This window comes from Tribolium madens, unplaced genomic scaffold, assembly GCF_015345945.1.
Source record: "Tribolium madens isolate multiple individuals breed KSU strain unplaced genomic scaffold, Tmad_KSU_1.1 Scaffold_96;HRSCAF=242;Tcas5.2_LG5, whole genome shotgun sequence".
Lineage (NCBI taxonomy): Eukaryota > Metazoa > Arthropoda > Insecta > Coleoptera > Tenebrionidae > Tribolium > Tribolium madens.
The window spans coordinates 9,579,160-9,604,425 of NW_025401068.1; the positions used below are offsets into that span (position 1 = coordinate 9,579,160).

General features: G+C 32.2%; 6 protein-coding genes across 9 annotated transcripts; 3 read left to right on the forward strand and 3 right to left on the reverse strand.

Moving 5' to 3' along the window:
• Nucleotides 1-5,271: 5,271 nt before the first annotated feature.
• On the forward strand, nt 5,272-10,997 carry LOC123013546 (chitin deacetylase 1). 2 transcript variants are annotated; one of them, XM_044412120.1, is made up of 5 exons: nt 5,272-5,428; nt 6,655-6,772; nt 7,481-7,614; nt 9,421-9,570; nt 9,623-10,997. In XM_044412120.1, exons 1-5 carry the CDS (start codon nt 5,380-5,382, stop codon nt 10,777-10,779), a joined length of 1,608 nt encoding a protein of 535 aa, XP_044268055.1. In that variant the 5' UTR covers nt 5,272-5,379; the 3' UTR covers nt 10,780-10,997. The 2 variants fall into 2 exon arrangements, with proteins under 2 accessions (XP_044268055.1, XP_044268056.1); XM_044412121.1 differs by lacking the exon at nt 7,481-7,614 and adding an exon at nt 7,764-7,876.
• A 341-nt stretch (nt 10,998-11,338) lies between these two features.
• On the forward strand, nt 11,339-16,935 carry LOC123013548 (45 kDa calcium-binding protein). Its single transcript, XM_044412124.1, has 4 exons — nt 11,339-11,894; nt 11,953-12,209; nt 16,250-16,456; nt 16,507-16,935. Exons 1-4 carry the CDS (start codon nt 11,572-11,574, stop codon nt 16,794-16,796), a joined length of 1,077 nt encoding a protein of 358 aa, XP_044268059.1. The 5' UTR covers nt 11,339-11,571; the 3' UTR covers nt 16,797-16,935.
• Nucleotides 13,224-14,725, reverse strand: LOC123013549 (testicular acid phosphatase homolog). Its single transcript, XM_044412125.1, has 6 exons — nt 14,531-14,725; nt 14,386-14,481; nt 14,094-14,333; nt 13,733-14,042; nt 13,498-13,682; nt 13,224-13,441 (listed from the first exon to the last, which is right to left on the reverse strand). Exons 1-6 carry the CDS (start codon nt 14,618-14,620, stop codon nt 13,301-13,303), a joined length of 1,062 nt encoding a protein of 353 aa, XP_044268060.1. The 5' UTR covers nt 14,621-14,725; the 3' UTR covers nt 13,224-13,300.
• A 117-nt stretch (nt 16,936-17,052) lies between the features above and the next one.
• On the reverse strand, nt 17,053-18,472 carry LOC123013550 (inhibitor of growth protein 4). Of its 3 annotated transcripts, none has more exons than XM_044412127.1 (6): nt 18,312-18,472; nt 18,071-18,261; nt 17,862-18,018; nt 17,634-17,810; nt 17,383-17,531; nt 17,053-17,330 (listed from the first exon to the last, which is right to left on the reverse strand). In XM_044412127.1, the coding sequence occupies exons 1-6, from the start codon at nt 18,346-18,348 to the stop codon at nt 17,229-17,231; spliced, it is 813 nt and encodes a 270-aa protein (XP_044268062.1). In that variant the 5' UTR covers nt 18,349-18,472; the 3' UTR covers nt 17,053-17,228. The 3 variants fall into 3 exon arrangements, with proteins under 3 accessions (XP_044268062.1, XP_044268063.1, XP_044268061.1); XM_044412128.1 differs by having other exon boundaries at nt 17,640-17,813; XM_044412126.1 differs by having other exon boundaries at nt 17,634-17,813.
• Nucleotides 18,473-19,288: 816 nt separating this feature from the next.
• On the forward strand, nt 19,289-20,325 carry LOC123013551 (cuticlin-1). Its single transcript, XM_044412129.1, has 5 exons — nt 19,289-19,490; nt 19,541-19,794; nt 19,845-19,978; nt 20,030-20,163; nt 20,218-20,325. The coding sequence occupies exons 1-5, from the start codon at nt 19,412-19,414 to the stop codon at nt 20,235-20,237; spliced, it is 621 nt and encodes a 206-aa protein (XP_044268064.1). The 5' UTR covers nt 19,289-19,411; the 3' UTR covers nt 20,238-20,325.
• Nucleotides 20,300-23,781, reverse strand: LOC123013547 (protein DDI1 homolog 2). The gene is made up of 7 exons (XM_044412122.1): nt 23,373-23,781; nt 23,133-23,321; nt 21,841-22,095; nt 21,554-21,786; nt 21,310-21,502; nt 21,225-21,251; nt 20,300-21,011 (listed from the first exon to the last, which is right to left on the reverse strand). Exons 1-7 carry the CDS (start codon nt 23,632-23,634, stop codon nt 20,797-20,799), a joined length of 1,374 nt encoding a protein of 457 aa, XP_044268057.1. The 5' UTR covers nt 23,635-23,781; the 3' UTR covers nt 20,300-20,796.
• Between the last annotated feature and the right edge of the window lie 1,485 nt (nt 23,782-25,266).

A 25,266-nucleotide genomic window follows, 5' to 3' on the forward strand; every position in this document is an offset into this window, starting at 1 on the left:
ATCGCTTTTCAAATGGAGTAGGTAGTCCTACCTTTCACACTTTGTTGTGCTAGGGTCAGTGAAATTGTGATTTCTTATTACATATGCACGCCTGATGTGGTCTGAATGAGAACAATACGTAGAAATTGTTTTCTATTAAAATAGTTCACTTGGAATCAAATATTGTTACTACAACTGAAATCCTGGGTGGGTGAACAGTGCCATTTATCAAAATGTTAGCACACCTTTAGGATGTGCAAGCTATTTTTAGAAGCTAAATATCTCATTTGCATGAGCATAATGCATTTTAGAAATTACGTAGGAACTAGGAATACGTCGAAATTTATGACATATTTCCTGCCATGACGCTTTCCTAATTTCGATTTCAAGGATTTTTAAACAATTAAGACAGCAATAATAATTATCGAGTCAAAAGAAAGTAGGTTGCTCAAAACAATTTTAATATGTTTAGGAATTTTTGTGAAAAATCTTCGAATTTCTAATAATGTGATCCTAATATGGAAACAGGCTCCTTCCATCAATTTTCGTTTTGTCCTTGGCAAATTGCGGTCAGGTTCACGGACTTTTCCGGCTCTCTGCTGAAGAATTTCGATCGATTTGATTGCTGATAACCAAGGAAGAAAGTGATAAAGTGTGTCAAGGTGTGAGCAACAAAACGACATTTGGCAGGTATCCCAAAACTATGGGATTTCACTTACGGTTACCACTTTTACTTCTGTATAAATATATTTACATTTTGCTGCAGTGCTCCTGGCATGGCACTGCCAATTTCACTTTTCACAAAAAAATCGGTTACGTGAGACGTAAAATAATTTTACTATTGAGGAAATTACAAGAGCTTCCTCTCCAATAAGAATAATTGTATTACATGAACTTTACTGATAACTTTAATTCCAACTCACGAAGAGAAACCAAAAATAAAATGTAAAATTTTCCTCTACAAAAGCTGCAGAGCTATTACAATTGGAGTTGACAAACTAACTTCTATAAAAATAAAAATATTTTGAAACCACAATTAAAAAAAAAACTCTAGAGTTGGGATTAAAAGTTCATTATACTACTGTTAACTTATTTCGGTATGCAAAGACGTTATAAAAAAACATAAAGTTATTTTTCTGCTTTGTTTGTTGAACTGTGGAATCAAAATAAAAATGTTTTCTATAATGAGATGCTAGTCTTCTTAGAAATCTGATGGAATTTTTAACCACTAAAGTTATTTATTTATATTTAATGTGTTGTCATACCCGTAGTTACCTAACAAGAAATGCTATTTTATTTGTCTAAATAGTTTTTATTTTTTTGTTTTTACATAAACCTAGTTGAAACCACTTAATGGAAAAAACATGCGGTCTTTCACAATATATTTATTGCTAAAAAAAATTGCTAAGAAACCTAAAAAAACAGTAATTTTGTGACACAATAGTTTAGTTTAACAAAAAATGAGTCCGAAAAATTAAATAAAAGAGGCCAGGACAAGTAGCGTATTTATTTTGTGGTATTTTTTACTATCTGTATACCATTACATATCAGTGTTAGTTGAGTTTTTAAGGTTTTACTAGCCCTCTCTCTATTGTTTTAACAATTTTTACTATTTCTAATTGTAATTTTTATTAGTTCTAATGCACTCAACAGTTGATTTACAAAATGTTGTTAACCTTGAATCATTTGGAAATTAAATATGAAACAGGATCTTGATACAAAACCGCTTAAATTTTATTGATGTCTTCAATGACAGTGCTATTTTATATTTTTGTAAAACTGACGTAAATACATTAAAATCATGTACCAATAATGTTTCAGTTTTAATTTAAATTTGCTTTTTATTGAATGAATATTATGAATAGTTTATTTGTATAAAAACGTCAAACAATAAATGACTTGTTACTGGTTTCATCATTTTATTAATTTCATGCTCAGTAACCGAGTTGTCACATTATAAAATTATCCAAACGTTTATTTAATGTAGTTTTAAGCATAATATAAATGAACATGCAAACGTGTTTTTCACAATTTCAATTCAACACAAGAAACTAATAAAAAAACACTTCTTTATAATTGTATTCCAGATCCTATACTTATCGTATGTCTAATTAATTTAAGACAGATAATATGTATATTTTTCTGTTAATTATTATTATTTTTAGTTTTTGGAACATGTGTAACATAGGTAACTACGGCAACCATTTTCTAATCAAAATACCTTCACGAAAGGTTAATCTAAGGCACATGAAAGGATAATTAAATGTTTATACTAAATACATACTTGAAGAGAAAATTCACATAGCTTTCTACTGCTTTAAAACTATTTTGGATGCCATTAAACAAATAGACTATCGCAACCGCAAAATTCAGTCCAAAATTTATACATTTAGAAACAGCTTCAATAACAAATATTCCTTTAATTTTGGCACAGAAATCATTTGTAAGTAATTTATTAAAATTATTATTTTCATGTGAAAATTTTATCTTGCAAAGTATTGATTCAACTTACTTTGCGCTCCTACAAGTTCATCACAACTTTTTATGTACTGTATATTTCTTCAAATCATTTGTTAACAATAAAACCACGTAAACGACAGAATAAATTTCACAATATCTCTATTATTGTGTGCAGCGATTGCACGACACGCCTAGACAATCTGCATAGATTTATTATTTAATGGTAATAAATCGGTGCGATTCGTATTAATTACGTAGGATAGCTTAACATCCTTATAAAATTAATTTATCACGTGGCATTCAACGTTCACCACGTTTTGTTAGGAATTTTCTAAAAAGCAATTCAAGGAACGGTTTACCTAAAAGCCATTTACTAGAATAAGTAGTATTCAGATGCTATTCTAAATAGATATATTTTTCATTATACAAAAGTAGTACGAAAAATGTCAAGGAAGCTACGATTTGCACGGTGTAGAAGTCTGTGGTGATACTTTCCGCTTCGATTTAATTCGGAATTTGAAGGTGAACGAGATGGTTTTAAAGCTTTGGCAATTCACGCTAGGGACATCTATGTATATAACTTTCAAGTATTTTTTTAAATAAAAATCGGGTTCAATTAAAAAAAAGAAGTCATCGTCAAGGCCAGGCATTTGGTGCTTGAATAGTGTAAAAACAAAAAGTAATTATGTAGGTACTTGTATTAAATTAAATTTCTATAGGTTATATAATTTTGCAAGATTAAAAATGTAATTTACGAAGTAAAGATGCTAGCAAATTACGCAAGTAGAACTAGTGGTATTTGAAGACCCCGATTTCTTGTGTAATTTATTTATTGATTTTTAAATCTTATTTTTTTTATCACTCAGAATATGTGGTGTCAATTTTATACAAAAAGTGTTATATCTGATCAATCACAAGTATACCATTCTTATTTCTAAGTAGAACTGAATAAATTATTATTGTAGTCAAGCATACATAATCATCAAATTAAGCGAGTGAAGTGTTTGATTAGGTAAATGCCCACAGAGAGAAAGCGGAAGTGTTATTTTTTGATCTGTAATTATGTGTTTAACAAGTCTACTCTAAATGAATTCTGTAAAGTTCTAAAAAGTTAGAAACTATATATACTAAAACAAAAATGTTCATGTATTATATTTATTGAAACTAATTTATTAAAACTGAATTTCTGGCAAATACAAGTACCTACTACTTTAAGTCAATTTTTAAACAGAAAAACTTAATTTTTTATTACTAAAATTAAATTTTTTATCAACAAACACTGCCTACAAAGTATAATATTACATTTCTACCGATAATGATCGTACATCTAATTTGACATAAAACAACATTAATCATAATTAATAAATTTATAATTAATTAATTATCCATACAAGGTGCGCCAGAACTCGCGTCCCAGAGAAAAATTTCAAGTAAGATAAAGTACCAGGAACATGGAAAAAATGTTTAAAAAATTCTATCAGTCAAAAAATTTTGACATGTATTTTTTCACATTTGACATTTTTTATGTCTATTTAATGATACTGATGATCTTGTATATGTTTTTTTACAATTATTTAGTAAAGGTACATAAATTTTGCCAATAAAAGCCACATAAACATTCAACAGAGTTACAATTTAGGACACAGCTTCCTTGTTTTTTCTTAGCCCGTAGCAAAAGAACTTGGAAAATTATTTTTCCAACAGAAATAAATAGAGTCAAAGTGCAAAATTTAAACTCTCATAACTTCGAAATTTTTATAGATAACTTTTTTTATCATTTTTTTCCCTTTTCCTGGTATCTTACCAGCTTACCTTATATGGCATTTTTCTCAGGGGCGCGAGTTCTGGCGCACTCTGTATAGGCAAATTCTATACATTTAACGACTGGTTCAGCAAATATTATATTTAATAGAAGTATTAATTAAAAATCGTTGATTACACATTATTAAGAAAAACTTCAAAACCTTAAAACTGAATGCTTTATAAAATTTCTAAATTTGAGTAATTAATTCTTCAATTTTGTAAGCTTGCGACGTAAACAATAATTGCCTAATTCGTCTAAAGGACGACTAAATGTTACTAAAAAAATTAATAATTGGTTAATATGAATAATGAAAACAATCGACATTTATTAAATCCTCTATGTTAAAATTGAATTTTATCTACTTTTTTCTTCATGTTAAAATGAAATTTTATCGTCTAGATGATAAAAAAATACAACCATTGTTGTATATGTGCGGTTGTTAGCGATCTTTGACATTAAATTTCATTGTTGAATTTTACTTTGACATTTATAAATATTGACCAAATTGACTACAAATTAGTGAGGATTGAATAAAATTTTATATTGTACATGACGTAAAATTTTCATTATCTCTCAAAGATAAAATTCAATTTTATCGTATTGTATAATAAATAACTATTATCCTTATACTATAATAAAATTAAAATATAGATTGTAGGTATTAGATCGACATGACAATTTTACAGGTTTTTCATTTTTTGATAACAATTATTAAAACACTACAGACACTACAGAATACGAATTATTATAAAACATTTTCAAAATCTCTTTTCTGGTTATGGTAATTTTATACGTTTTGCTTTTTTTATTGTTTTATGTGCTTACAATAATTCTAAATGCTAACTAATTTATTTTACTAAATGGATCCCTTTATACACAAAGCATAGTGGCCGATATCAATAAATCGATACAAATTATAAAAGATATAAGTGGAGTCACCTATCGCATACAATTTCAGTTGTTAGGAGTCAGCTTTGAACGACAACTTAGTCCGGTGAAAGTGTTTTCAGTTCATCAAGTACCAGAGGATTGGCCACAAAAGAAGTCTTTTACACATGCGCATATGCTGAAAAGGCCGCAGTATAAATATAAAACTTGCTTGTCTCCACTTCTTGGCTAGTGCTCGAAGGTTCAGCATGGCTAACAAAACATATTGGCTGTGTTGTTTGTTACTTCTTGGGATCGGTAAGTGATTTTTTTTATCCCCACTACCTCCTTAATCCCTCTTTATTTAATTACTTTCTTTAACGTATTTAAAATTGGACTGCATGGAATATTCTATAGCCGATCGAGCTTGATATAAGATAACTTTTTCAAAATTAAGGCAAAATTCAGAAATTTCGCTACTTTTAGCCACCGTAAAAATCGTAATTGTCATTGTCAGTATTCCGGTGCTCAAAGCTAAAAGATGCCAAGGACTTCCGTCTTTATAGGAGAGGACACGCTAAAAAATCTTGAGTTGGTACATTAATTTTCCAAAAGTTAATGAATGAAGGGAAGTTATTCAAATGACAAAAGTCCCGTACAATTTGGGTTGCTAATCGGAAGTCTTGCTGTAAAAAAACCGTTACATCAAAGTACTGTATTTCACTTTCCTTTTCTGATCTGTCGTTCGCATTACTAAGTTTGATTTTTTGTTGGCGCTCATTATGAATGATTACTACATCGCTCTGACGTTATTATATTATGCCTAACACGAATGTGTTGTCTGTATTTACAGTTTGTAACAGAACATAAACCAAGATCGGATTTTGTCTAAGACTTGGTTTTCTCATTTCACGGTTAATTTTCTTGTCGTAAAATCGATTTCGATAGTGAAACTTTGCTCGCCACTTTAAAGAAAGTTTTGTCGTCCTGAATGGTTATTTAGGTTTCAAGTTCAACCTGTTTAATCTGTAAAGCTTTCGCGCTTCCAACCTTGACAATTAGATAATAATCTTTTTGTAAATTATACAGCCTTTATGGTAATTTAAGCGATCAATATTTGACATTTAAAAGCAATAATGCAGACAACAATGAAGAAGCGTGAGCCATTACTAGGAATCACAGTCGACAAATACCAACTATTTCACAATCCACCTGACTTTTGACCTTCTTTGTTAAACAGAAACAAGACATTTACCATGAGATGAAATAGGCTTGGTCAGGTGACTCAGGGTGAGGTAGCGCAACTCCATTTTGCTTATGCAAAATAACCGCCGCAGTTTTATTAAATTCCAATTAACGAAAAATTTGCTTCAAAGGAGAGATAGCTTATATAAACAAATTATTTTTTGTCGGCTATAGAAACCTGTTCCACATCGTATTCAAACAGCTACTTTCAAGTGACCTGGATTTCTTTTTTTCCTTTGCTAAATGTTTTATCACTGATGCCTAATTGAAATCGTTGACAAATGAAATTGGTGTTGCAGCTTTTGCTCAGGACGAAGAGGGAGGCGATGAAGCGACAGCAGATGAGCTCTGTGAAAATAGACCCGCAGATGAATATTTTAGATTGAGCACGGAAGGCGACTGCAGGGATGTTGTAAGGTAAGTGGCAAGATTTGGTGCTTTTATAGGTATATAAAATATCAATCCTACTGAAATTTGCGGAAATTTTTTTTCAACATAATATGTTCTTTTCAACACTTATTCCAAGGTTTCTGCCACAATATGAGATTCCTTCAAAAAAAAACGCTAAGCAGTTGATGCTTCAAATTAGGAAAAAGAAAGTAATCTAAGTGCTAGATCCAGCTCTAATACCATAATCTAAACTTTTGAGTTTGCCTTTTCAATAATTTGGCAAATATTTAATTTATTATTAATTAATTACTGAATAATATTATTAATGTCCTCGTTTTAAATATGTAGGTAATCAACAAATCTTTAATTTTCTTTACTGTTTTTTTTATTTCTTGCGTCAGAAGTTCTATCCGCTCTAAATCGGAAGTCTAGTGAATGATTCTTTTGTTGGCAGATTATAGTATTTTACTATAAATTATTCCTTTTGCTTAGACTTAAAGAAAAAATTACAATTATTGAGAGTTAGATACTATTTTTGAAGAATCCTCATTGTTCATTACTAATTTTTAGCTATTTCCCAGTTCAATGTGAGCAAAAAATTATGTAGGTATACTGGTTCCAATAAAGCTAATTTTTTGTTCCACTTTTGTTTTCGCTGTACTTAAGTAAGCAATAAATGAAAGCGTTTGGTTTTGCCTTGTATTCGTTCTAATACTTTTTGGTTCGTGTATGTAGGTGCGACAAAAATAGTGACAACAACGGCGCCACAAGATTGGCGTCTGTTCGATGTCCAAGTGGTCTAGCCTTTGACATTGAACGTCAAACTTGCGACTGGAAAACGAAAGTGCACAACTGTGATGTGATAGAAAGTAAGTCGATGAAGAAGAAATAATGACGAATACACAAAGTCAAGTCTCCCAGAGTAACTTGTTAGTTTACAGTTCAGTTCATGCCAGTGGCACGTATAGTCATTATTTCTTGGTCAAAATTCGATATTAAGTCCCATTTTAACGTACAGGTGTACTAAGTCCGGTCTAAAGCAAATCACTTGTCCCAGCGGATTGGCATTTGACATCGATAAACAAACATGTGACTGGAAAGGAAAAGTCAATAACTGTGATAAACTTGAGAGTAAGTCGCACTTTCAAGTGCGGTAAGGGAACGGTGTCTGTAGAAATTATGCGACCGCTGTTTTGGCTTCAATAGAGCAACGAATTTCAAAGATTGTATAAAAAATTATTCAGTTCTCCAATAAAAGAGTGTAGAAAGTAGATGGTGTTTTCTAACTTTAAGCTCAATAATTAACGAAGTCGTTGCATGCGCTTTTTGCTATTCACTAACAGCTTATATTGAAACATATTTGCACATTTATCAACTAATCCATTTGTGCCTTTGCACGTAATCGACACATCACACGACAGTACTGAACTCCAAAATCAAATATCTCAGTCAAGAGTTACCTACTTCTTTTTTCCTTGTACCTACATAATCAGCAACCAGGAATGAGTCTATCTCTTTTTATACTTACACGTAGGTACATACATCTTTACTGTATTCACTTAGTCTCTATTTACAGACATTTTTCTTGAATTTTCTTACTGAATCTGAATGATTTATCTCTTTGAAAGTGTCATGAGTTTAATTGGTATTTTTTAGGCAACCAAAATACGAAAAAATTTATCTATAAACGTGATTTTACAATAGGCAATTGTTCGACTCTAAGTAGATAAATCATTGATTCATGGTGATTTGCATAACTTTACGCCCTGACGAATTTCAAGTGCAACTAATTGTATACAATTTCTTCACTGGAACACCTTTTAATTAATGAAAAATTGATCAAAGGTTTTCAAATACGGATTCTCAATTGCAAATTAAGAATCAAATTGGTTGTAATTAAAATTCGTTGTAAAATTATGAAAATCATATACGTATTATTTCATCCACAATTGTTTGTGTTATTTCTATGTTGTAATTAATATTATTTTCTTCTTTTTCTTCGTCTACTTTCTATAAAATTGAAAGATTTAAGAACGAATGACAAATTTTGATGTAAATATTTTATTTTTTGAAGTAATATCCAGTCACAAAGTACACATCCTATTATTACACTTTGTACATAGCTCACCCCAAGGTTTTTGATCGGATTTTTGTTCTTTAAACTACTGTTGTTTCATTTTTATAAAAACATAAGAGCAAGAGTGAATACATAAATTACATTCGTATATCAAACTAATTTATAGAAGCGTCGCGTCGGTCTATTATCTTTTGGATTATGCCCTTAGCAGATGAACTATTGTTTATTAATACTTAAGCGCAGCACATGCTGCATTAAAAAAGGATTATACGAATCCAGCACTGTTTGTTTTTCTTTTAATTGAAAGTCGAGAGATTTTTTAGTACACCGAGGTGATATTTACAGCATGTTGCTTCCGTAAACCGGAAGTGACATTTGTGATAATTAACGGCAATGACATTTGCTTACATTTTTTTGTACACACCTTCACTTTTACGTAACCATAAAATACTTAATAAAAGAATCAAAACGTTTAATGAAAGTTCAATAAAAAACACTTTTGGGACAAGAGTTTATTGTTGAGAATATAAAAAAATGAAGCAACAGAAGTTATTTGAGTGTGGATTTTAGTACATGCTGTAACATTGATTATCTTCAGAACCACGCAAAGTACTGCCCAATTTTAAAACGGACGAGCCCATCTGCCCTGACGGAAAATTGTCTTGTGGCAATGGTGAATGTATCGACAAAGAATTATTCTGTAACGGTAAACCCGATTGCAAGGACGAATCTGACGAAAATTCTTGCAGTAAGTAACTCATTAACTATTTAAATTCGATATTACAATAAATCCTTCATAGCTGTGGAAACTGATCCAAATCGGGCTCCTGATTGTGACCCCACCCAATGCGTTCTCCCTGACTGCTTCTGTTCCGCTGATGGTACCCGAATACCTGGACAACTGGAACCTGCAAACGTCCCACAAATGATCACCTTAACTTTCAACGGAGCCGTCAATGTCGACAACATCGACTTGTACGAAGAAATCTTTAACGGAGCCCGCGCTAACCCCAACGGATGCCAAATTAGAGGAACCTTCTTTGTTTCCCACAAATACACAAACTATTCTGCCGTACAAGATTTGCATCGACGTGGTCATGAAATCGCCGTTTTCTCACTAACACACAAGGAGGATCCCAACTACTGGAGTCAAGGCTCATATGACGACTGGCTTGCCGAAATGGCCGGTGCTCGTCTCATCGTTGAGCGTTTTGCCAACATTACCGACGGTTCCATCATTGGAGTTAGGGCTCCTTACCTTAGAGTCGGCGGCAACAAACAATTCGAAATGATGGCCGATCAGTTCTTCGTCTACGACGCCTCCATCACTGCTTCTTTGGGCCGTGTACCCATTTGGCCATACACTCTTTACTTCAGAATGCCCCACAAGTGTAACGGCAATGCCCATAACTGCCCCAGTCGAAGCCACCCTGTCTGGGAAATAGTAATGAATGAACTTGATAGACGTGATGACCCCACTTTTGATGAATCCTTACCTGGTTGTCACATGGTCGATTCTTGTTCCAACATTCAAAGTGGTGAACAGTTCGCTCGTCTCCTCAGACACAACTTCAATCGTCATTTGAACAGTAATCGTGCTCCTCTTGGACTTCACTTCCACGCTTCCTGGTTGAAGAGTAAAAAAGAATTCAAAGAAGAACTCATCAAATTTATCGAAGAAATGTTGCAACGTAATGACGTCTATTTTGTAACCAACCTCCAGGTCATCCAGTGGATGCAAAATCCAACTGAATTGAATGGTTTGCGTGACTTCCAAGAATGGAAAGAAAAATGCGATATTAAAGGCCAACCTTATTGTTCCTTACCTAATTCATGTGCATTAACAACGAGGGAACTTCCAGGAGAAACGCTCCGTCTTTTTACTTGTATGGAATGCCCCAATAATTACCCATGGATTTTGGATCCCACAGGAGATGGCTTCTCTGTTAGGAAATAATTTATTTTATTTTTATGTCTTAAGATTGATCTGTTTTAATTTAAAAGACTTTGTATATAGCTATCTATAATCAATTTCCTATTGCAACTTTTGATAATTAAATAAACAAATATAGTTAATAACTTGCCACAAGCTGTTATAAACAATAAGACTACAGATGTGTTATGTAATGAAATTTTGTTAAAAAATAAAAGACAAAACCCCACTTTTTAAAAAAATTGCTATGACAAGACTACCCTCAGAAAAACATACGGTTTTGTATTTGGATGAAATTTAAATTTTACAACCATAATGGTGAAATAATAAATACCAATAAAATTTTATATTTTTTAAATTAATTATTAGTTTCCTCTAAGGGTCGGTTTACAGAACATTTGATGCAATTAAATTTTAATTCGCGATTTATTTAGCGATTGGCAATACTAAATAAATGACAATTTTTTCAGCCTTTTCTCAAAAGATCAATTTTGATTTCCTAAATCTATGCAACACACATAACATCCAATTCGAATTTCCTAAGGCTGTAGCACGAGAGCGCGCGCGTAACACTTTCATTAAAATCGATTTCGCTTCACGATATGAAAAGAAAACAATATAACCCATTTACAGTAGTGCAAACGATCAATTCTGCAATGTTTGATACTTCTAACATCCTTGTGTCTTGTGAAAAAATAGAAAAGAACTTGTAATGTCCATCAAAAGTTAGTGGTCGAAATGTGAAATAAACTGACAAACAATGTGACTATAAGCCCAATGAAGAATATAAAAAAAAAAAACAGATAAAAGAAGAGAATGAAACTTGCTCACAATTTTAAACATCTTATTTTGCTTTTGAGGTGGTCGTACACCGTCCCTGTACTGTGCTACATTACATTTTTTTTAACAATTTGGATGTTATCTGTGCCATTAAAACCCATCAAAATTGTGAAGGAAATACGAATCGAAAAACCAAAAGATTCGTTTGAAATACGAATGAAAAACAGCAATTTCAATTCAGACCGCAAAGAGGGAGAAAACACCCTACTAAACAATAAAAATGAATACCTAATCAACACAAATACAAACGAAAACGCTAACAAGGACCAAACTGAAATCTTACAAGACGTTTTTAAAAGGTAAGTGTAAAACACGATTGTATGAGACGTTAGATGTGATTTGGATTTTATCATTCAGAGCTGACAAAGATAAAAACAACAAACTTGACTCTAAAGAGCTTTCCGAATGGATAAGAAAAAAAATTGTTGAACACATTTCCACTGCTGTTAGCAACAACTACGCACTATTTACAATGATAGACGTTGATCCAAGAAACGGTGTAATAACATGGAAAGAATATCACACGTACTTTCTCAAACGACGAGGTTTTAGCAAAAAATATGTAGAAAACCATGATGAAAAACGACACCGGGGCCTCCAAAGATCAATAAAAGGTGGGTATGTTTGATGCTTAGAAAATGTAAAATTCCTGGTCGGAAACAGAATTTTTGACTTCAGGTCTTCCCCAGTCCTCTAAAGTGAGGCTTAGGGGAGGTACCAATAAGTGATATGTGTTATGCTTTTTCGCTTATAGCCACAAAACGGTGCATGTTAGGAAAAAAATGGCGTTGTACGAAATTAAAGCTTATAAAATTTTCTACAAGATGAATTTCTCGTGTTTTTTGTATCAGTTTTCATTTTCGACATATTCGCTAACAAATTTCCCACTCCCTAAAAAACAATTAATGAATTAACGTAGGGGTTGTTGTAAAAGTTGTAAGCATTGTGATTGGGCAGTTTAAGGTCGGCCATCATTTTAGTGTAAAAAACCAATGACTTTGGATTTTTGGATTCATTCAAAAATTTAATGCAGTGGTGTGATTGGTCCGTTTGAGGTCGGCCATTATAATAACGTGAGAAGCCAATCACTTTAGAATTTAGTTTAATTCAAAAAATGTAGGTATGTCGGTTAATTCTGATTTGCATTCATTCGTTAAGATAATACCAATTTTTAATAAAAATGTTATATGTTATGTGGATGATCTGCACTTTTTATCGTGATTATTGTGTGATTTTACATTTCGTTGTACTTGCTGACATACCCATTCTGTGTGCTTACAAACACAACGATTTGGCCACGAGTATACACAAGTTAGTGAAAATTTTCTTCGAATTGGAGATTTCAACGCAAAAACACACTGCGAGAAATGAAACATAACCTCACTTTCTTCTTTCTTGGGCCCTCATACAAATAAGCACGAAAAAACTGTTTTATACAAGCTGCAGAAGCCTCTAGCTATGCCTATAGAACAATTTGCAATCTACATCTAACATCTCGTCCAATCACTTTTGCTGTAAACTTGGGATTTAGACAAAATAATGTTTTTATAGAGTACCATACCTATTAAATTTTCTAGGATATCTTGAAAATTAATTAAGATATTGTTTCGATGATGTATTTTCAAGCCTCCTTTTGAACGTTTATTGATTAATCTAAAGTAGGTACACAAGGTTACTTTCAATAATAGAAACAAAAAATATTAAATTATTCATTGCATTCTAACTCCCAATTGGAAGGAAGAAACTCCTTCAGAGCGGTTTTGAATCCACTCAATAAACAAGGCGTGCCGCAACTTTCAAGTGCTATTCTCTCTGGATCACTTTTAATATCGTCACGATACAACATCTATAATATTACATAAATTATAAAAGAATTACACCTACTTAAGTAAGAATATTTACCGTAATTTGTGAATTGTTGTGCAACTCAAGAATCAAAGAAGCACCAAATCCAGGCTTTAACATAGACTTGTATCCCAAAGTCCTTAAAATATTTACAAGGGTAAGATCATGTGCTGCATACAAGTAAAGCAAAGGACTTTTCTTAAGAGTTTCCATGTCTTTTATCACTTTTTTCAAAAACACTCCTTGAATAATACTAGCAGATAAAGATTAAAATTATAAAAATGTCATTTACCCCCTTTCATTTTTTTCATAAAGTTTGTTTCAGTAAATGTCTCTAAACTTCTGGCTGCTAATTTCTTCATTTGCTCTAAAGACACATTTTGCGTCCAGGCTGGAAGAGTCAAATTATGTAAAAGCTCAATTTCTAAAGTGTTGTATAACAGCTCAACTTTGCCAACAGAATCCATTTTTTGTCCAGTGTGTTCTGTTAAGTACTCATACAGTTTTTTATTTTCTTCGTCAATTTTCTTGATCACTTCGAAATGAAAAACATTCGCAAATTCTTCGTCATACTTTTTGCATTTAGCTTTCATCGCAATCAACTATAATTTCAAATATTAGTAATGGTGTTCCTACGAATTTTATCTATTTACATTATCTTGACTTCGGGGAACATAATGCACAGGAATAGGTTGCCATAATAGGTCTTTATTCCAAACTTGTTCATCTTTGGGTGGAAACAGAGCGGCAAGTAGAATCTCAGCACTCATCAGACATCGATCGGCATAGCTACTTGTGACTTTTACTTCATCAGGAAAATAATATTTGGGTATAAAGCCATCATAGAGATTTCTCAACTTGAGCCCAAGTAAATACATATCCAATTTCCCGCGCTGAAAACAATTATGTTTTATTTGTCGCCACAATCATTGTTCAAATAAATACATTTGTTAATTGACCCCAACCTCCCGACCACGTGACGTTGATATGTGGGTCATTCTTGTAAGTTTCTGTAGGGGCCCGTTCACCGTGTCTAAAAACCTAAATCAAATATTTTTTTTTAATGTTCAAACAGGGTTTTGATACTCACAATATGTAGTTGCGTAAGTGTTGAATATGTTGGAATGATGCCAACTGAGGCGATGAGCATGAGGAAAGAAAGGGGACATTTTAGAAACATTGAACTGGAAAATAGTCCTGCAGAACAACTTATCGACTGCGGTACCAAGCGCAAGAAACTTGGCGCACAATGCGGTTGTTGCCTAATTAAACTGTGGTAGAACAATAATGCCAGTATTTTGAATTAATTTAAACAAACAGATTATTTTAATCTTTATTACCTGATATCGTTTTTAATGGACTTTTTTTATCTAATGTGGTCCAAATCTGCTCACAATTTCGTTTTATTTGTAAACTAATAATGAATTTTTGAAGTTGTAAAATTATGTAATCTTAATTATGCGCCTAAAACAAATATATTTTATAATTTTTCTACAGGATTTCGTTTAATTAATTGACAGCGCTTTACTAATTTGTTTATTTTTTTCGCTGATAAAAATATTTATATGTATTAATTAAATTTACAAATAAGTGGTTATTATGAACAATAAACAATATAAAAACGTTACGTAAATAAGTGTTGCTTTATTGCAAAACCACAGTGTTCGTCAAATGAAATTATTTTCTACCTACAAACAAAATTATCAAGATTTTTTTTTATTAGGTACTGATTATTTTTGTTCCAAATTCACTTCAACTATTGAAATAAGTATTGTAGCCCAGTCAAATTAGACAAAAATAGGGCGATCGGTGGAAAAAAATCCTAGAGAGTTGGATTTTTTTTTAAACGCTTTCTTTATTCTTGAGTAGACATATACCAAAAGTCCCCGAAGGTGGAGGGCGAGCTCGAGGAGGGGGAGGGGGCTAAAGGTGTTTTTTTTAGTTTTTTGTTTATTTCTAGGAAACTATTACTCCTCACGGTTTTTGTCTGCTTAACAAAATTAAAGCCTTCAAAATTTCCTACGAAAATGGTCCTTTGCATTTTTGGTGTAGGACTAACTGTAAGCGAGTTATAGGGCTGACAAAACACACATTTTTTTAAATGATGTTTTTTGTCTACCCTATAACTTGCTTACGGTTAGTCCTACAACAAAAAGGACCATTTTTGTAGGAAATTTTGTAAGCTTTAATTTTGATAAGAAGATAAAAACCTATAGGAGTGATAATTTCCGAGATATAAGCAAAAAAACAAAAAAAGACACCTTTAACCCCCTCCCCGCCCTCGTCGAGCTCGCCCCCCACCTTCGGGGACTTTTGATATATATCTCCAACTCTCTAGATTTTTTTCCACCGATTTGTCTAATTTGACTGGGATATTGCATTTGAAATGACCGTTTTTTAATAAGAAAATTAAGTAAATAAGATTATTTTTAGTTAATTAGTTTAAACCAGTTTTATTAATCGAAATAATTTTCTATTTTATGCGTTAGCTCTATATGTAGGTATTTATTTTATAAAAAAAGGAATAAGTGATTTCCGCATTTAGACTGCCATATAAAAGACTTATTACACAACAAAGAGAGGCAATAAACACCAAAAGCAAAGCTATTTCTTTTAGTGAGCGTATAGTTTATAACTTTCTACGAGTTTTAATTCATTCGTTTTAAAGTGTTTAACCATGCCTAGATAATCAATAATATTTTATCAGAGTCTAAACCTACAATTATTATCATTTATAGAAGGAACATACTTTATTTAAAAGACTAAAAAGTACAATGAGTGATCAACAATCTAATGAATACCTTCGTAGAACAAATAATGAGGGACAAGGCGTCCTGGATGGAAGCAGCTCGATCAAATCCAGATGCTCTAACAGTCGACGAATTTCTGGCTTTCACTCATCCCGAATCCAGTGCAGCCAATCAACTAGCTCTCGTCGACGAATTGTACGACAAATTCGACCGAGATGGAGACGAGTTATTGACAGAGGATGAATTTGCCATTCTTCAGACTGAAGGTACAGGAATCGTCGACAGTTAAAATAAAAACTGTTACTGTCATTTTTAGGTAACGACGACGAAACGGTCATTGTTAGACAAGATGAAAATGAAAGACGAGCCGAATTTCGCAAATCGGTTGATTTGAATGGAGACGGTCGCGCCGATAGGAGAGAACTTTTACATTACGTTGCACCGCAAAGTCCTAGACATAGCGAACACGAAGCTGAAGCCCTTTTAGCTTTGGCTGACGGTGATCATGACAATATGTTATCGCTAGATGAAATACTTGCACACCCGGACCTGTTTCTAAAATCGAAAATGGTTGACACCGGTCGAAGTTTTCACGATGAATTTTGAAGAAATTAGATTTTTCAATCACGAGTATAAGACTGTACTTTGAAGCAGATGTAGGTGTTAAACAAATTAGATAGTCACTCAATCATTCCTTCTAAGTAGACAAGAAATATTTTTGAACTCAAATAAAAAATAAATATAACGTATTTTTTTACATATCCTCTCCACTAATGTATAAAAAATAACAACTATTAATATTAAAAAAATCTATTACCCTAGTACTTAGTGCTCATGGTTATTAATAAAATAAAACAACAAATAATGCTTAAATTACATTTATCTTCTTAATACTTCAGACGATATAAATTTATCAAAATAACAAACTTGTATTATTGCTACTTTGTAACGAAAACATCGTTTTCAATAAATTTAAACTTAAATAGGAAATAATTTAAAAAAATAAAAATTTGCCTAATGTTTTAACTTGTCTATGGATTATTTCTTCTTTCGGTCTTGTGTGCATTTAGGGCAATACCATTTTCCCTTGGGTTTAGTTGTCAAGCCCACACAAGCGAAATGGAACCATTCAATAGGGCACTAAAAATGATAAAAAAATATGTATGCACAAAAAGCCAAATTTATTTCTTACATCGGGATTATCGCAACCGATCATTTCTCCATATGACACCTGATGACACAAGCAATAAGTTGGTTCATTTGGATCAACAGGCATATCCAGCACGTCACTTGGATGTGCAATTCCAGCTAACCCAGGCAATCCGGATCCAGAATCAGTAGCTAAAATATAACTATTAAGAACAATACCTACAAACATTGGAAATATGAATATGTGCGTCATAACAGCATTTTGAGATAGAAAGGTAATGAGATGATACGAACCCTCACCTGAGGCAGCTTTAGCACCACTGCCTGTGGTACTGCCACTATTTCCAGCAGAGCCCGACCCTTTTTGTTTTTTCTTCTTGGTGCCTCGAACTGTTCCTGCTGAGTCCTCTTCACTTGAATTACCAGGACGTTTCTTTTTCTCGGTTTTACCATCTTTTGTTTTTTTCCTACCTTCTGGAACAATTACAGTAACTATACATTTCACTTACGCCATTTTCTTACTTTTTCCAACCGAAGGTTCATCCTGGTTACGTGAATTCAGCGCTTTATCTTGAATTTCAGACTCAAACCTGGCTAAATCATTGTCTAACCTCCTAATGTGTTTATCAACTAGCTCATATGTTTGAATTGCCAACTGTACTTTGTCGTCTCCATATTCCTATAAAAAGTAAGTTTATTTATAAACAATTCAAATTAAAGTTTCACCCTACTTTTGCTTTGTTGAATAATGATTGAATTTTAAGCAGCTGTTCCTTCTTTTCCTCTGGACTGATAGTTTTTTGATTTCTCAAATAATTGTCGGATAGAGAATCAATATTTTGCATTAATCCTTGTGCTCGTGAATCTAAATCTCTCATTAAAGTAAAATTTCTTTGTAACTCAATTGGTAAATGTTCCAGACCTAAATTTTTTACAATTTATGTATCTTCTTTGAACATTTTTTACACTTACTGTCCAGATAATGCTCCAAATACAAGGCAGACGTCATATTAACACTTAGTACTCTTAAAATCTTTTCAATTTATAAAAAGAAGCTCCTATTATTTGGCGCTAATAATAACAAAACAATTCTAAAATGACGTTGACAGCTGTCAGATGATTTCACATTAAAACATTCGCTGCGTTTCCATACCGGCACATTTCCATACTTTTAAAGTTACTAAACCTAAAGATAGCCACTAATAAACAAATAATGTTCAAAAATTAAGTTATTTATTTTGATATTGAACTTATTTACTTAATGCAATTTTATATGAATATATTTATTTAATAAAAATACAATATCAAGAAGCTAACTTCACACAACTACCACTCCAAAAAAATGGTTGGGGGAAATTACGCGCTCAATCCAAAAAACCGCGAATTTTTTCCTCAATTTCTATTTAGCAAATAACAGACAAGATTTTAGTTTGTAAAAAAACTAATAGGTGTTAGTTAAAAAAGTTTTTTTACCTTGATGTTTATCATACAGATTTTGGTAATCAAGTTTATGTAAATTATTAATTCTATTTTATCTTTATCACATTTTCCGAAAGTATAAAGGGTTGAAAAATATTTAAAGTCAATATTTCAAGAAAATTGAATTAATTTTTAATAGTTATATCTACCTAATTTAATTCTCATCAATTCGAACAGATTTATTCGAGATGATAATAAACTATGTACTTAATTAATATATTATTTAAAAATCTAAACTAGCGTTTTCTTTAACCTAAACTCTGTTTCAAACGTAAACAATCATTTTTTTTTTTATTAAACAGTGGATTTCCTAAACTTATCACCAGGGTTAAAAGGTTCAAAATTTTATGTTTATTTGTGATTTTAAAAAATGTGCGTAGTAATCTGTCTACTTTTCATTTTTAGCTTAAATTAACAGCCAAACAACGAAAAATACAAAATTCACGTGAAATGAATAAGTCAAGGCTACATTCGCGAGTTCATTTACCTCATCAAAGATTACTCATGATGAAACTTTGCGGTCGTGTGTTTGGAATGCATTATTTTTCTTGCACTCATCTGACAAAAATGCGTCGAATTTCGTAAGGAAAAAAATGTGTCGATCCAACCTATTTTCAAAACTTTTCATTATTGTCTTTATCGCGCATTCATACAGTTCTGAAGAAAACAATGGTTGGTATAGTTCCACCAAATACATCAATTTAATTTTAATTTTGTTTTAGGAATATTTCAATCAGATATTGGCGACCAAATGACAATCGGCTTAAGTGACACCGGATACAAAAGTGTTAAATTAAAATGTGGCTCAAATTCAATGTTAGTCGCGTTGGAAACGGATGAAGATTTCGATGGAGTGATTTACACAAGAGGCAATTTTCATGATAAAACTTCGGCTTGTTTTCTTGATCCGGGACCAAAAAGGGGCCAAAGATCCTTTTCGATCAAATTTCCCTTAGATCAATGCAACACCCAAAAAGTAAGCAGTAACAAAACACAAAACAAAATAATCTTCATTATATTTCTCAGAAAGGTGAAACCTATTCAAATACTTTGGTTTTACAACACGATAAGGAATTAATAATGCCAGGCGACGCGGCTTTCCACTTGGAATGCGACTATAGTAAACCTAGAGATGTCACTGTAAATGCAAATTTGCATAAGTTAGTGTTTTTCTTTCTTTTTGGTGATTTTAGTTTATTATTTACTTTTAGTGAAAAATCTGTGACTTCACGGATTACACTTACCGATGCAGACCCATCGTTTAAGAAAAACAAAAGAGATAAAAGATCGAGTGTTGAAAATAAAACCGATTCAGTTGTTTTAACCCAAGAATTTTTAAAAGGGCGTAAGGACGAATTATGATAAAGAAGGTACTTAAAATTTATTTCCAATATTTTAGGTATGTCAGCAAATATTTAAATTGGAAATAATCTGTTATTTACTTCAAAATAAACTGAAAAAAGGTCTCGGAAACTACAACATGAGATTATATTTTTTATTAACACAAGTCCCACTTTCAATATCAATACCAATGCAGATACCCACTATACATATTTATGTTTAAAAACCGTACTACAACCTCGTGAGCATATAAAGTGGTGATACCACTTGATATACTCTGTGCGAGTTTAACACAGATTAAGTCAAAATCTGCAGGAATTCACTGAAAAACAGTCATTTATTATAACAATGCAAAAAATAAGCTAATTCTATTTCGAAAGAAAATACGATACATCGTGCATGTTCTTAATTAAATATCCGAGAGCAAAATATACAGTCTTTAAAAATGCACTATTATAAGAAAACGGTAAACGATGTTATTTGTCACCTTATTAAAATATGAGATGGACCAGCCAATAATAATAAAAACCCAAATTTTCATGTATAGATATGTCAATTGAAAAGTTATTATCAACCACAATATCAAAAACCTAATAACCTAAACCTATAAAAGCTAAAGTGACCAGTTTAAATGCACTTAAAATTTTAAAGATTTTGCAAACAATGCGGCAGTCGCTTGTGTTTTATCACCGTTAAACGCACGCAACTCAGATATGACTTGTTCTCGCGAAAATCCTAAACCTGTCAGTTCTTTAACGTCACTTTCGGAAAATTTGTCTGTTGGTAAAACTTGAGTATTGCTTGGTGGTGGATTGGATTTGGAACCATGAACTGAACTCCCAGAAGTGGGATCTGAAACAGTGATAAAATGACTAAAACCACAATCGAAAGCAAATTGAATTTAATAAAACATGCGTAAGATACAAGAATTTTGAAAAAAAAAAACAGAACAAGAAATTTAAATTCACCAACAAATTCAATCACTTGTCACTACTTTTTCGGTCTTTTAGCAACGTCTAAAATAAATAATTAAACATCAAATGAATAATTAGAAAAGTTACTTGCCGTTACTTTTCGGCCTTTTAGGTTTTTCTAGAATAGAATGTTAAATAAAAAGCAAAATTGTGACAAAAGCGGCAATACTACTCACTTGATAACTGACTATTTCTCAAAGCTTCCTGTAGTTGCCTATCTTCAGACTCCTTGATCGACCTAGAAATGACATCTTCTTCACTAATTGTACTCAGTCGGGCACATTCGGGTAAATCCGACTCGGCAAGAAACTTAGTTTCAGTCCCGGTTGTACCGATTCTCAAGACGTTTGCTCGCAAATCAATGCAACACTTAAGAAAAAAAAGTTAAAAAACTACGAAACCAAGAAAATTAGACCTCACTTGATGTCTTTTGAGCATATCCAACCCTAACAACATATCCATTGGTTGGTTTTCAAGTACGGAAAAACTCGTCGTTAAATAATCACTCTCGATCTGGATTTGTACCATGTGAATTCTCCCGATGATTTTCTGCACTCCCACACCTTTTGCAATCCCTGCCCATCTAGTGTCCACGAGCCGAATTATATTACATCTTTCCGCACAACTGCTGGACATTATGGTAGTTTGAGCACCTTTAAAATGATTTATTTGGTTTTCCATTTCTTTTAATTAAGAAAAACCTATACCTGAGTCAATAAAGGCTTTAACGGGATAGCCGTTCACTCTACAGTTTATGTAAAGCATAACGACTGTGCCGAACGATTCGGGGTTGTACTCCATGGCAGCCTCCATGTTAGCTTCGATGTTCTTCTGACGGATTTCTTCGGCGATGAGACGCTGAGCCTCAGTATCGAACGGATCGGCATTCAACATTCTTAATCTTTGTTGTTCACGTTCTTGGCGCGCTTGCACTTGCTCTCGAAGAACAGAAGCGAAAGTGTCTGTCAACAATAGATGTAAATTTTGATTATATGTGTGTTTAAGTTTTAAAAATTCAAACCATGCTTTCAAATAAATTTCCGATCAAAGTGATATAATTGAATGACAATTAACTTTAAAAATGTGACTTTTGAATTCGATAAGTTATGTTATATCAAGCGATCAACATAATTTGTAATCGAGTCTTCCTTGCATCCGAGAACGTATGTCTGTCTTTGAACTAACTGCACATGAAACGTCAAATAAAATGACAAGTCGAAAGGTAAAACGTCAAAATGGGCTGGAATTAGTCGCCCACGTATAATAATACGAGTGGGACCGTTCTTTTTTGAAGGTAAATTATAAATTTAGGTATTATAATCATCACCTTTTTGATCATGCCACTTTACCTTTCGACTTGTCATTTTACTTGACATTTTACAGACATACGTTTTCGGATCCAATGATGACTCGATTACAAATTATCTTGATCGCTCGATATAACGGGTGTATTTTTTTTTAATTTGGCGTCGAAGGTATCCATGAAAGTTGATTGTAAACGAAACATCGTATTGAAAGTTATTAATCTCTCATTTGACACCTCGACGGACATATTAAAAATTGTGGTCTGTTCACAACACAGTCATATCACCACCAACTATGACGCCAAACTTAAATAAACACAAAAATTTCAAAATCATAGAACACTTCGAATTCATTTGAGAGCATGATACAAAAACAACAAAGAACGTAAAATGTGATTTAACAACACAATAGTAATAAAATTCTTCTTACCACAAATATGTAAAATTATAAAGTATTTAGAAATTTATTATAGAAAAATTTATTTGTGTTAAAATTGTTTTATTTTGTTTAAAAATTGCACGTAAAAAATGTGAAGATTCACATAGAATTAATTATAGCTGAACTGGGCAATATTTGCTTACAGGTGTACAATTATTTTGTAGTTTGTTTCTTTTTGCAGATTATGTATTACCAAATGACAATAAAAAAACTAATTTACTTCCTACTAAAATAAGTAAACAACGCAATTTCCTACCTATGTTACCAGTCAGCAAGGCGTCAGCGAGTCGTGGATTATTTTGCTTCAACAACGCTAACTGATCAGGATTTGCCAAAAACATGTCCCTGATTAGAACAGGGTCATCTTCAGAAGGGCGTCCTGGAGACACCTGATTCCCTCTGGTAGAATTGGGAACTTGGATTCCGCTAAAATCCAGTCTAGGAACTGCAAACAACACTGAGCAAAAACGGCGCTACTTCAATCCTGATAAAATACCTCCTTGTAAATCAAATGAACTCTGTGAAGCCCCATGTTGCAACATATGTTGAAGGATCACAGCATCACCGTCGCGAATCCCATGTTCTTTCAGCGACTTTTTGTTGTCCATTAAAGGCATTCCATTGTAGGCGATGACAATTTCGGTGGCCGGAAACCCTGTTTCAACCTCACAAAACGCTTTGAAATTTTCCAATTCCAAATCTTCGGAGACATCGAGGACGAAAATAAAATCAGTCAATGTGGTCACTGTCACTTTCATTTTGATGATTTTAATGGAAAACGTTCTTTACGAGAGAAATAAACTAGAAGATTAAACGATACATTTTTATTCTAACCTAAAATAACAACGGTTGGAAAGACAAATATGACAGAATCATGCTGACAGGCAATGTTGGTGAGAAGTTTGGCAACCGGGTAACCAAACAACAAAGAAAAAATTTTAAAATACATCAAGGACAAGACTGGCCTTTTTATTTTTAGAAAACAACAAACGAAAGTAAAACGATTTTGGCAATAACATTGAAATCATTTGGCGGAGGCAAAAAGTCTTAAAAAAGAAAGCTTGAAAGGAATATTTGAATCTCTGTTTTTTATTGCTACTTGTATGAAAATGAAAAATAACATAAATGTTTTTTTAAAAACAATTATTTAAAAAAAATTCTCAATTATTCTGATAATTCCTGTTACGCTAAACTTTTTTTGTAATTATTGTAGGCAAAACAACAAACACATTTGTCGGTATTACTGGTTGCCTAGCATAGACTGTATTTTGCAGGTATTTTCAGAGCTCTAAAATTTGATTTTTTTTCTTTAAAAAAATACAATTTTTAGTTATTCATTATACAAGACGATAAAAAAAATGTTTATCTACGAGTGAAAAGGTTAAGTTTACGAGTGACGAAGTCACGGGTGGATTTTTTTTCAAGTAGATAACAATCTTTATCGTCGTGTATAATATTTCGTTTTATTTTGTACTCACCTAGCAGAATTTTTTGAATATAAACAGTAGATAAAAATTACTTTATTTCACTAGAGAATAAAAGACTATTTTATCTACTGAAATTAGTTGATAAAAGCACTCTTTAACATTGAGTACAAAATAAAAAATCTTAATTATTTTAGTTTTTGGATTATTAAAAAATGTGTTTTTCTCAAAAAAATCAAACTATTAAAACTAAGCAATATCGACTAATAAAAGTTTATTTTAAAAACATCAACAATAAAAGCTACATTCAAAACTGCAAAAAGTATAGAGTAAAAGCCATAACTTCATTATTTTTAAATATATGACAATACTTCTTTGATCAAAGTTGAGCAGTTTATTGTGAGCAATTTCTGGGATAGACTCTCGATCAATATAAATAGATGATAATAAACTGTGCAACTTTGTTCCAAGTAGCATTGAATCTTGAATCGTTTATTGCGGACTTATTCAAGGTAAGTAGTACTTTTTTAAAAATAATGTACAGGCTGTTCGGTTTTTTTTAAACTAAATTTTCAAATAATACTATTCATTCCTGGCTTTCTTAGAAAATGCATCAATTTCTTTAGCACATCCGGTGTAGCCGGAAATGCTACCAAATTTAGTTTTAAAAATGGAAGACCTATGTTTTTTTGCTCGAAACAATAATAATTCTGATGAAAAATACGGTAAACCACTATTTATTACATTTTACTTTACATAATGCACTCAGAAAACAATTTAAATTTTTAAATTTCATTGCAAATTTTGCAACGTAGGCGGATTTTACTTGTCAAGGTATTCATGCAAAAAGCAATATGCTTGGATACCGTTTAATTGTTAGTTTGACAAAGCCTAATTTGTCAATAAATCTTATTGAGACCTTTAATAATGGATGATATTAATTACGACGAATTGGTAGATCAGCTT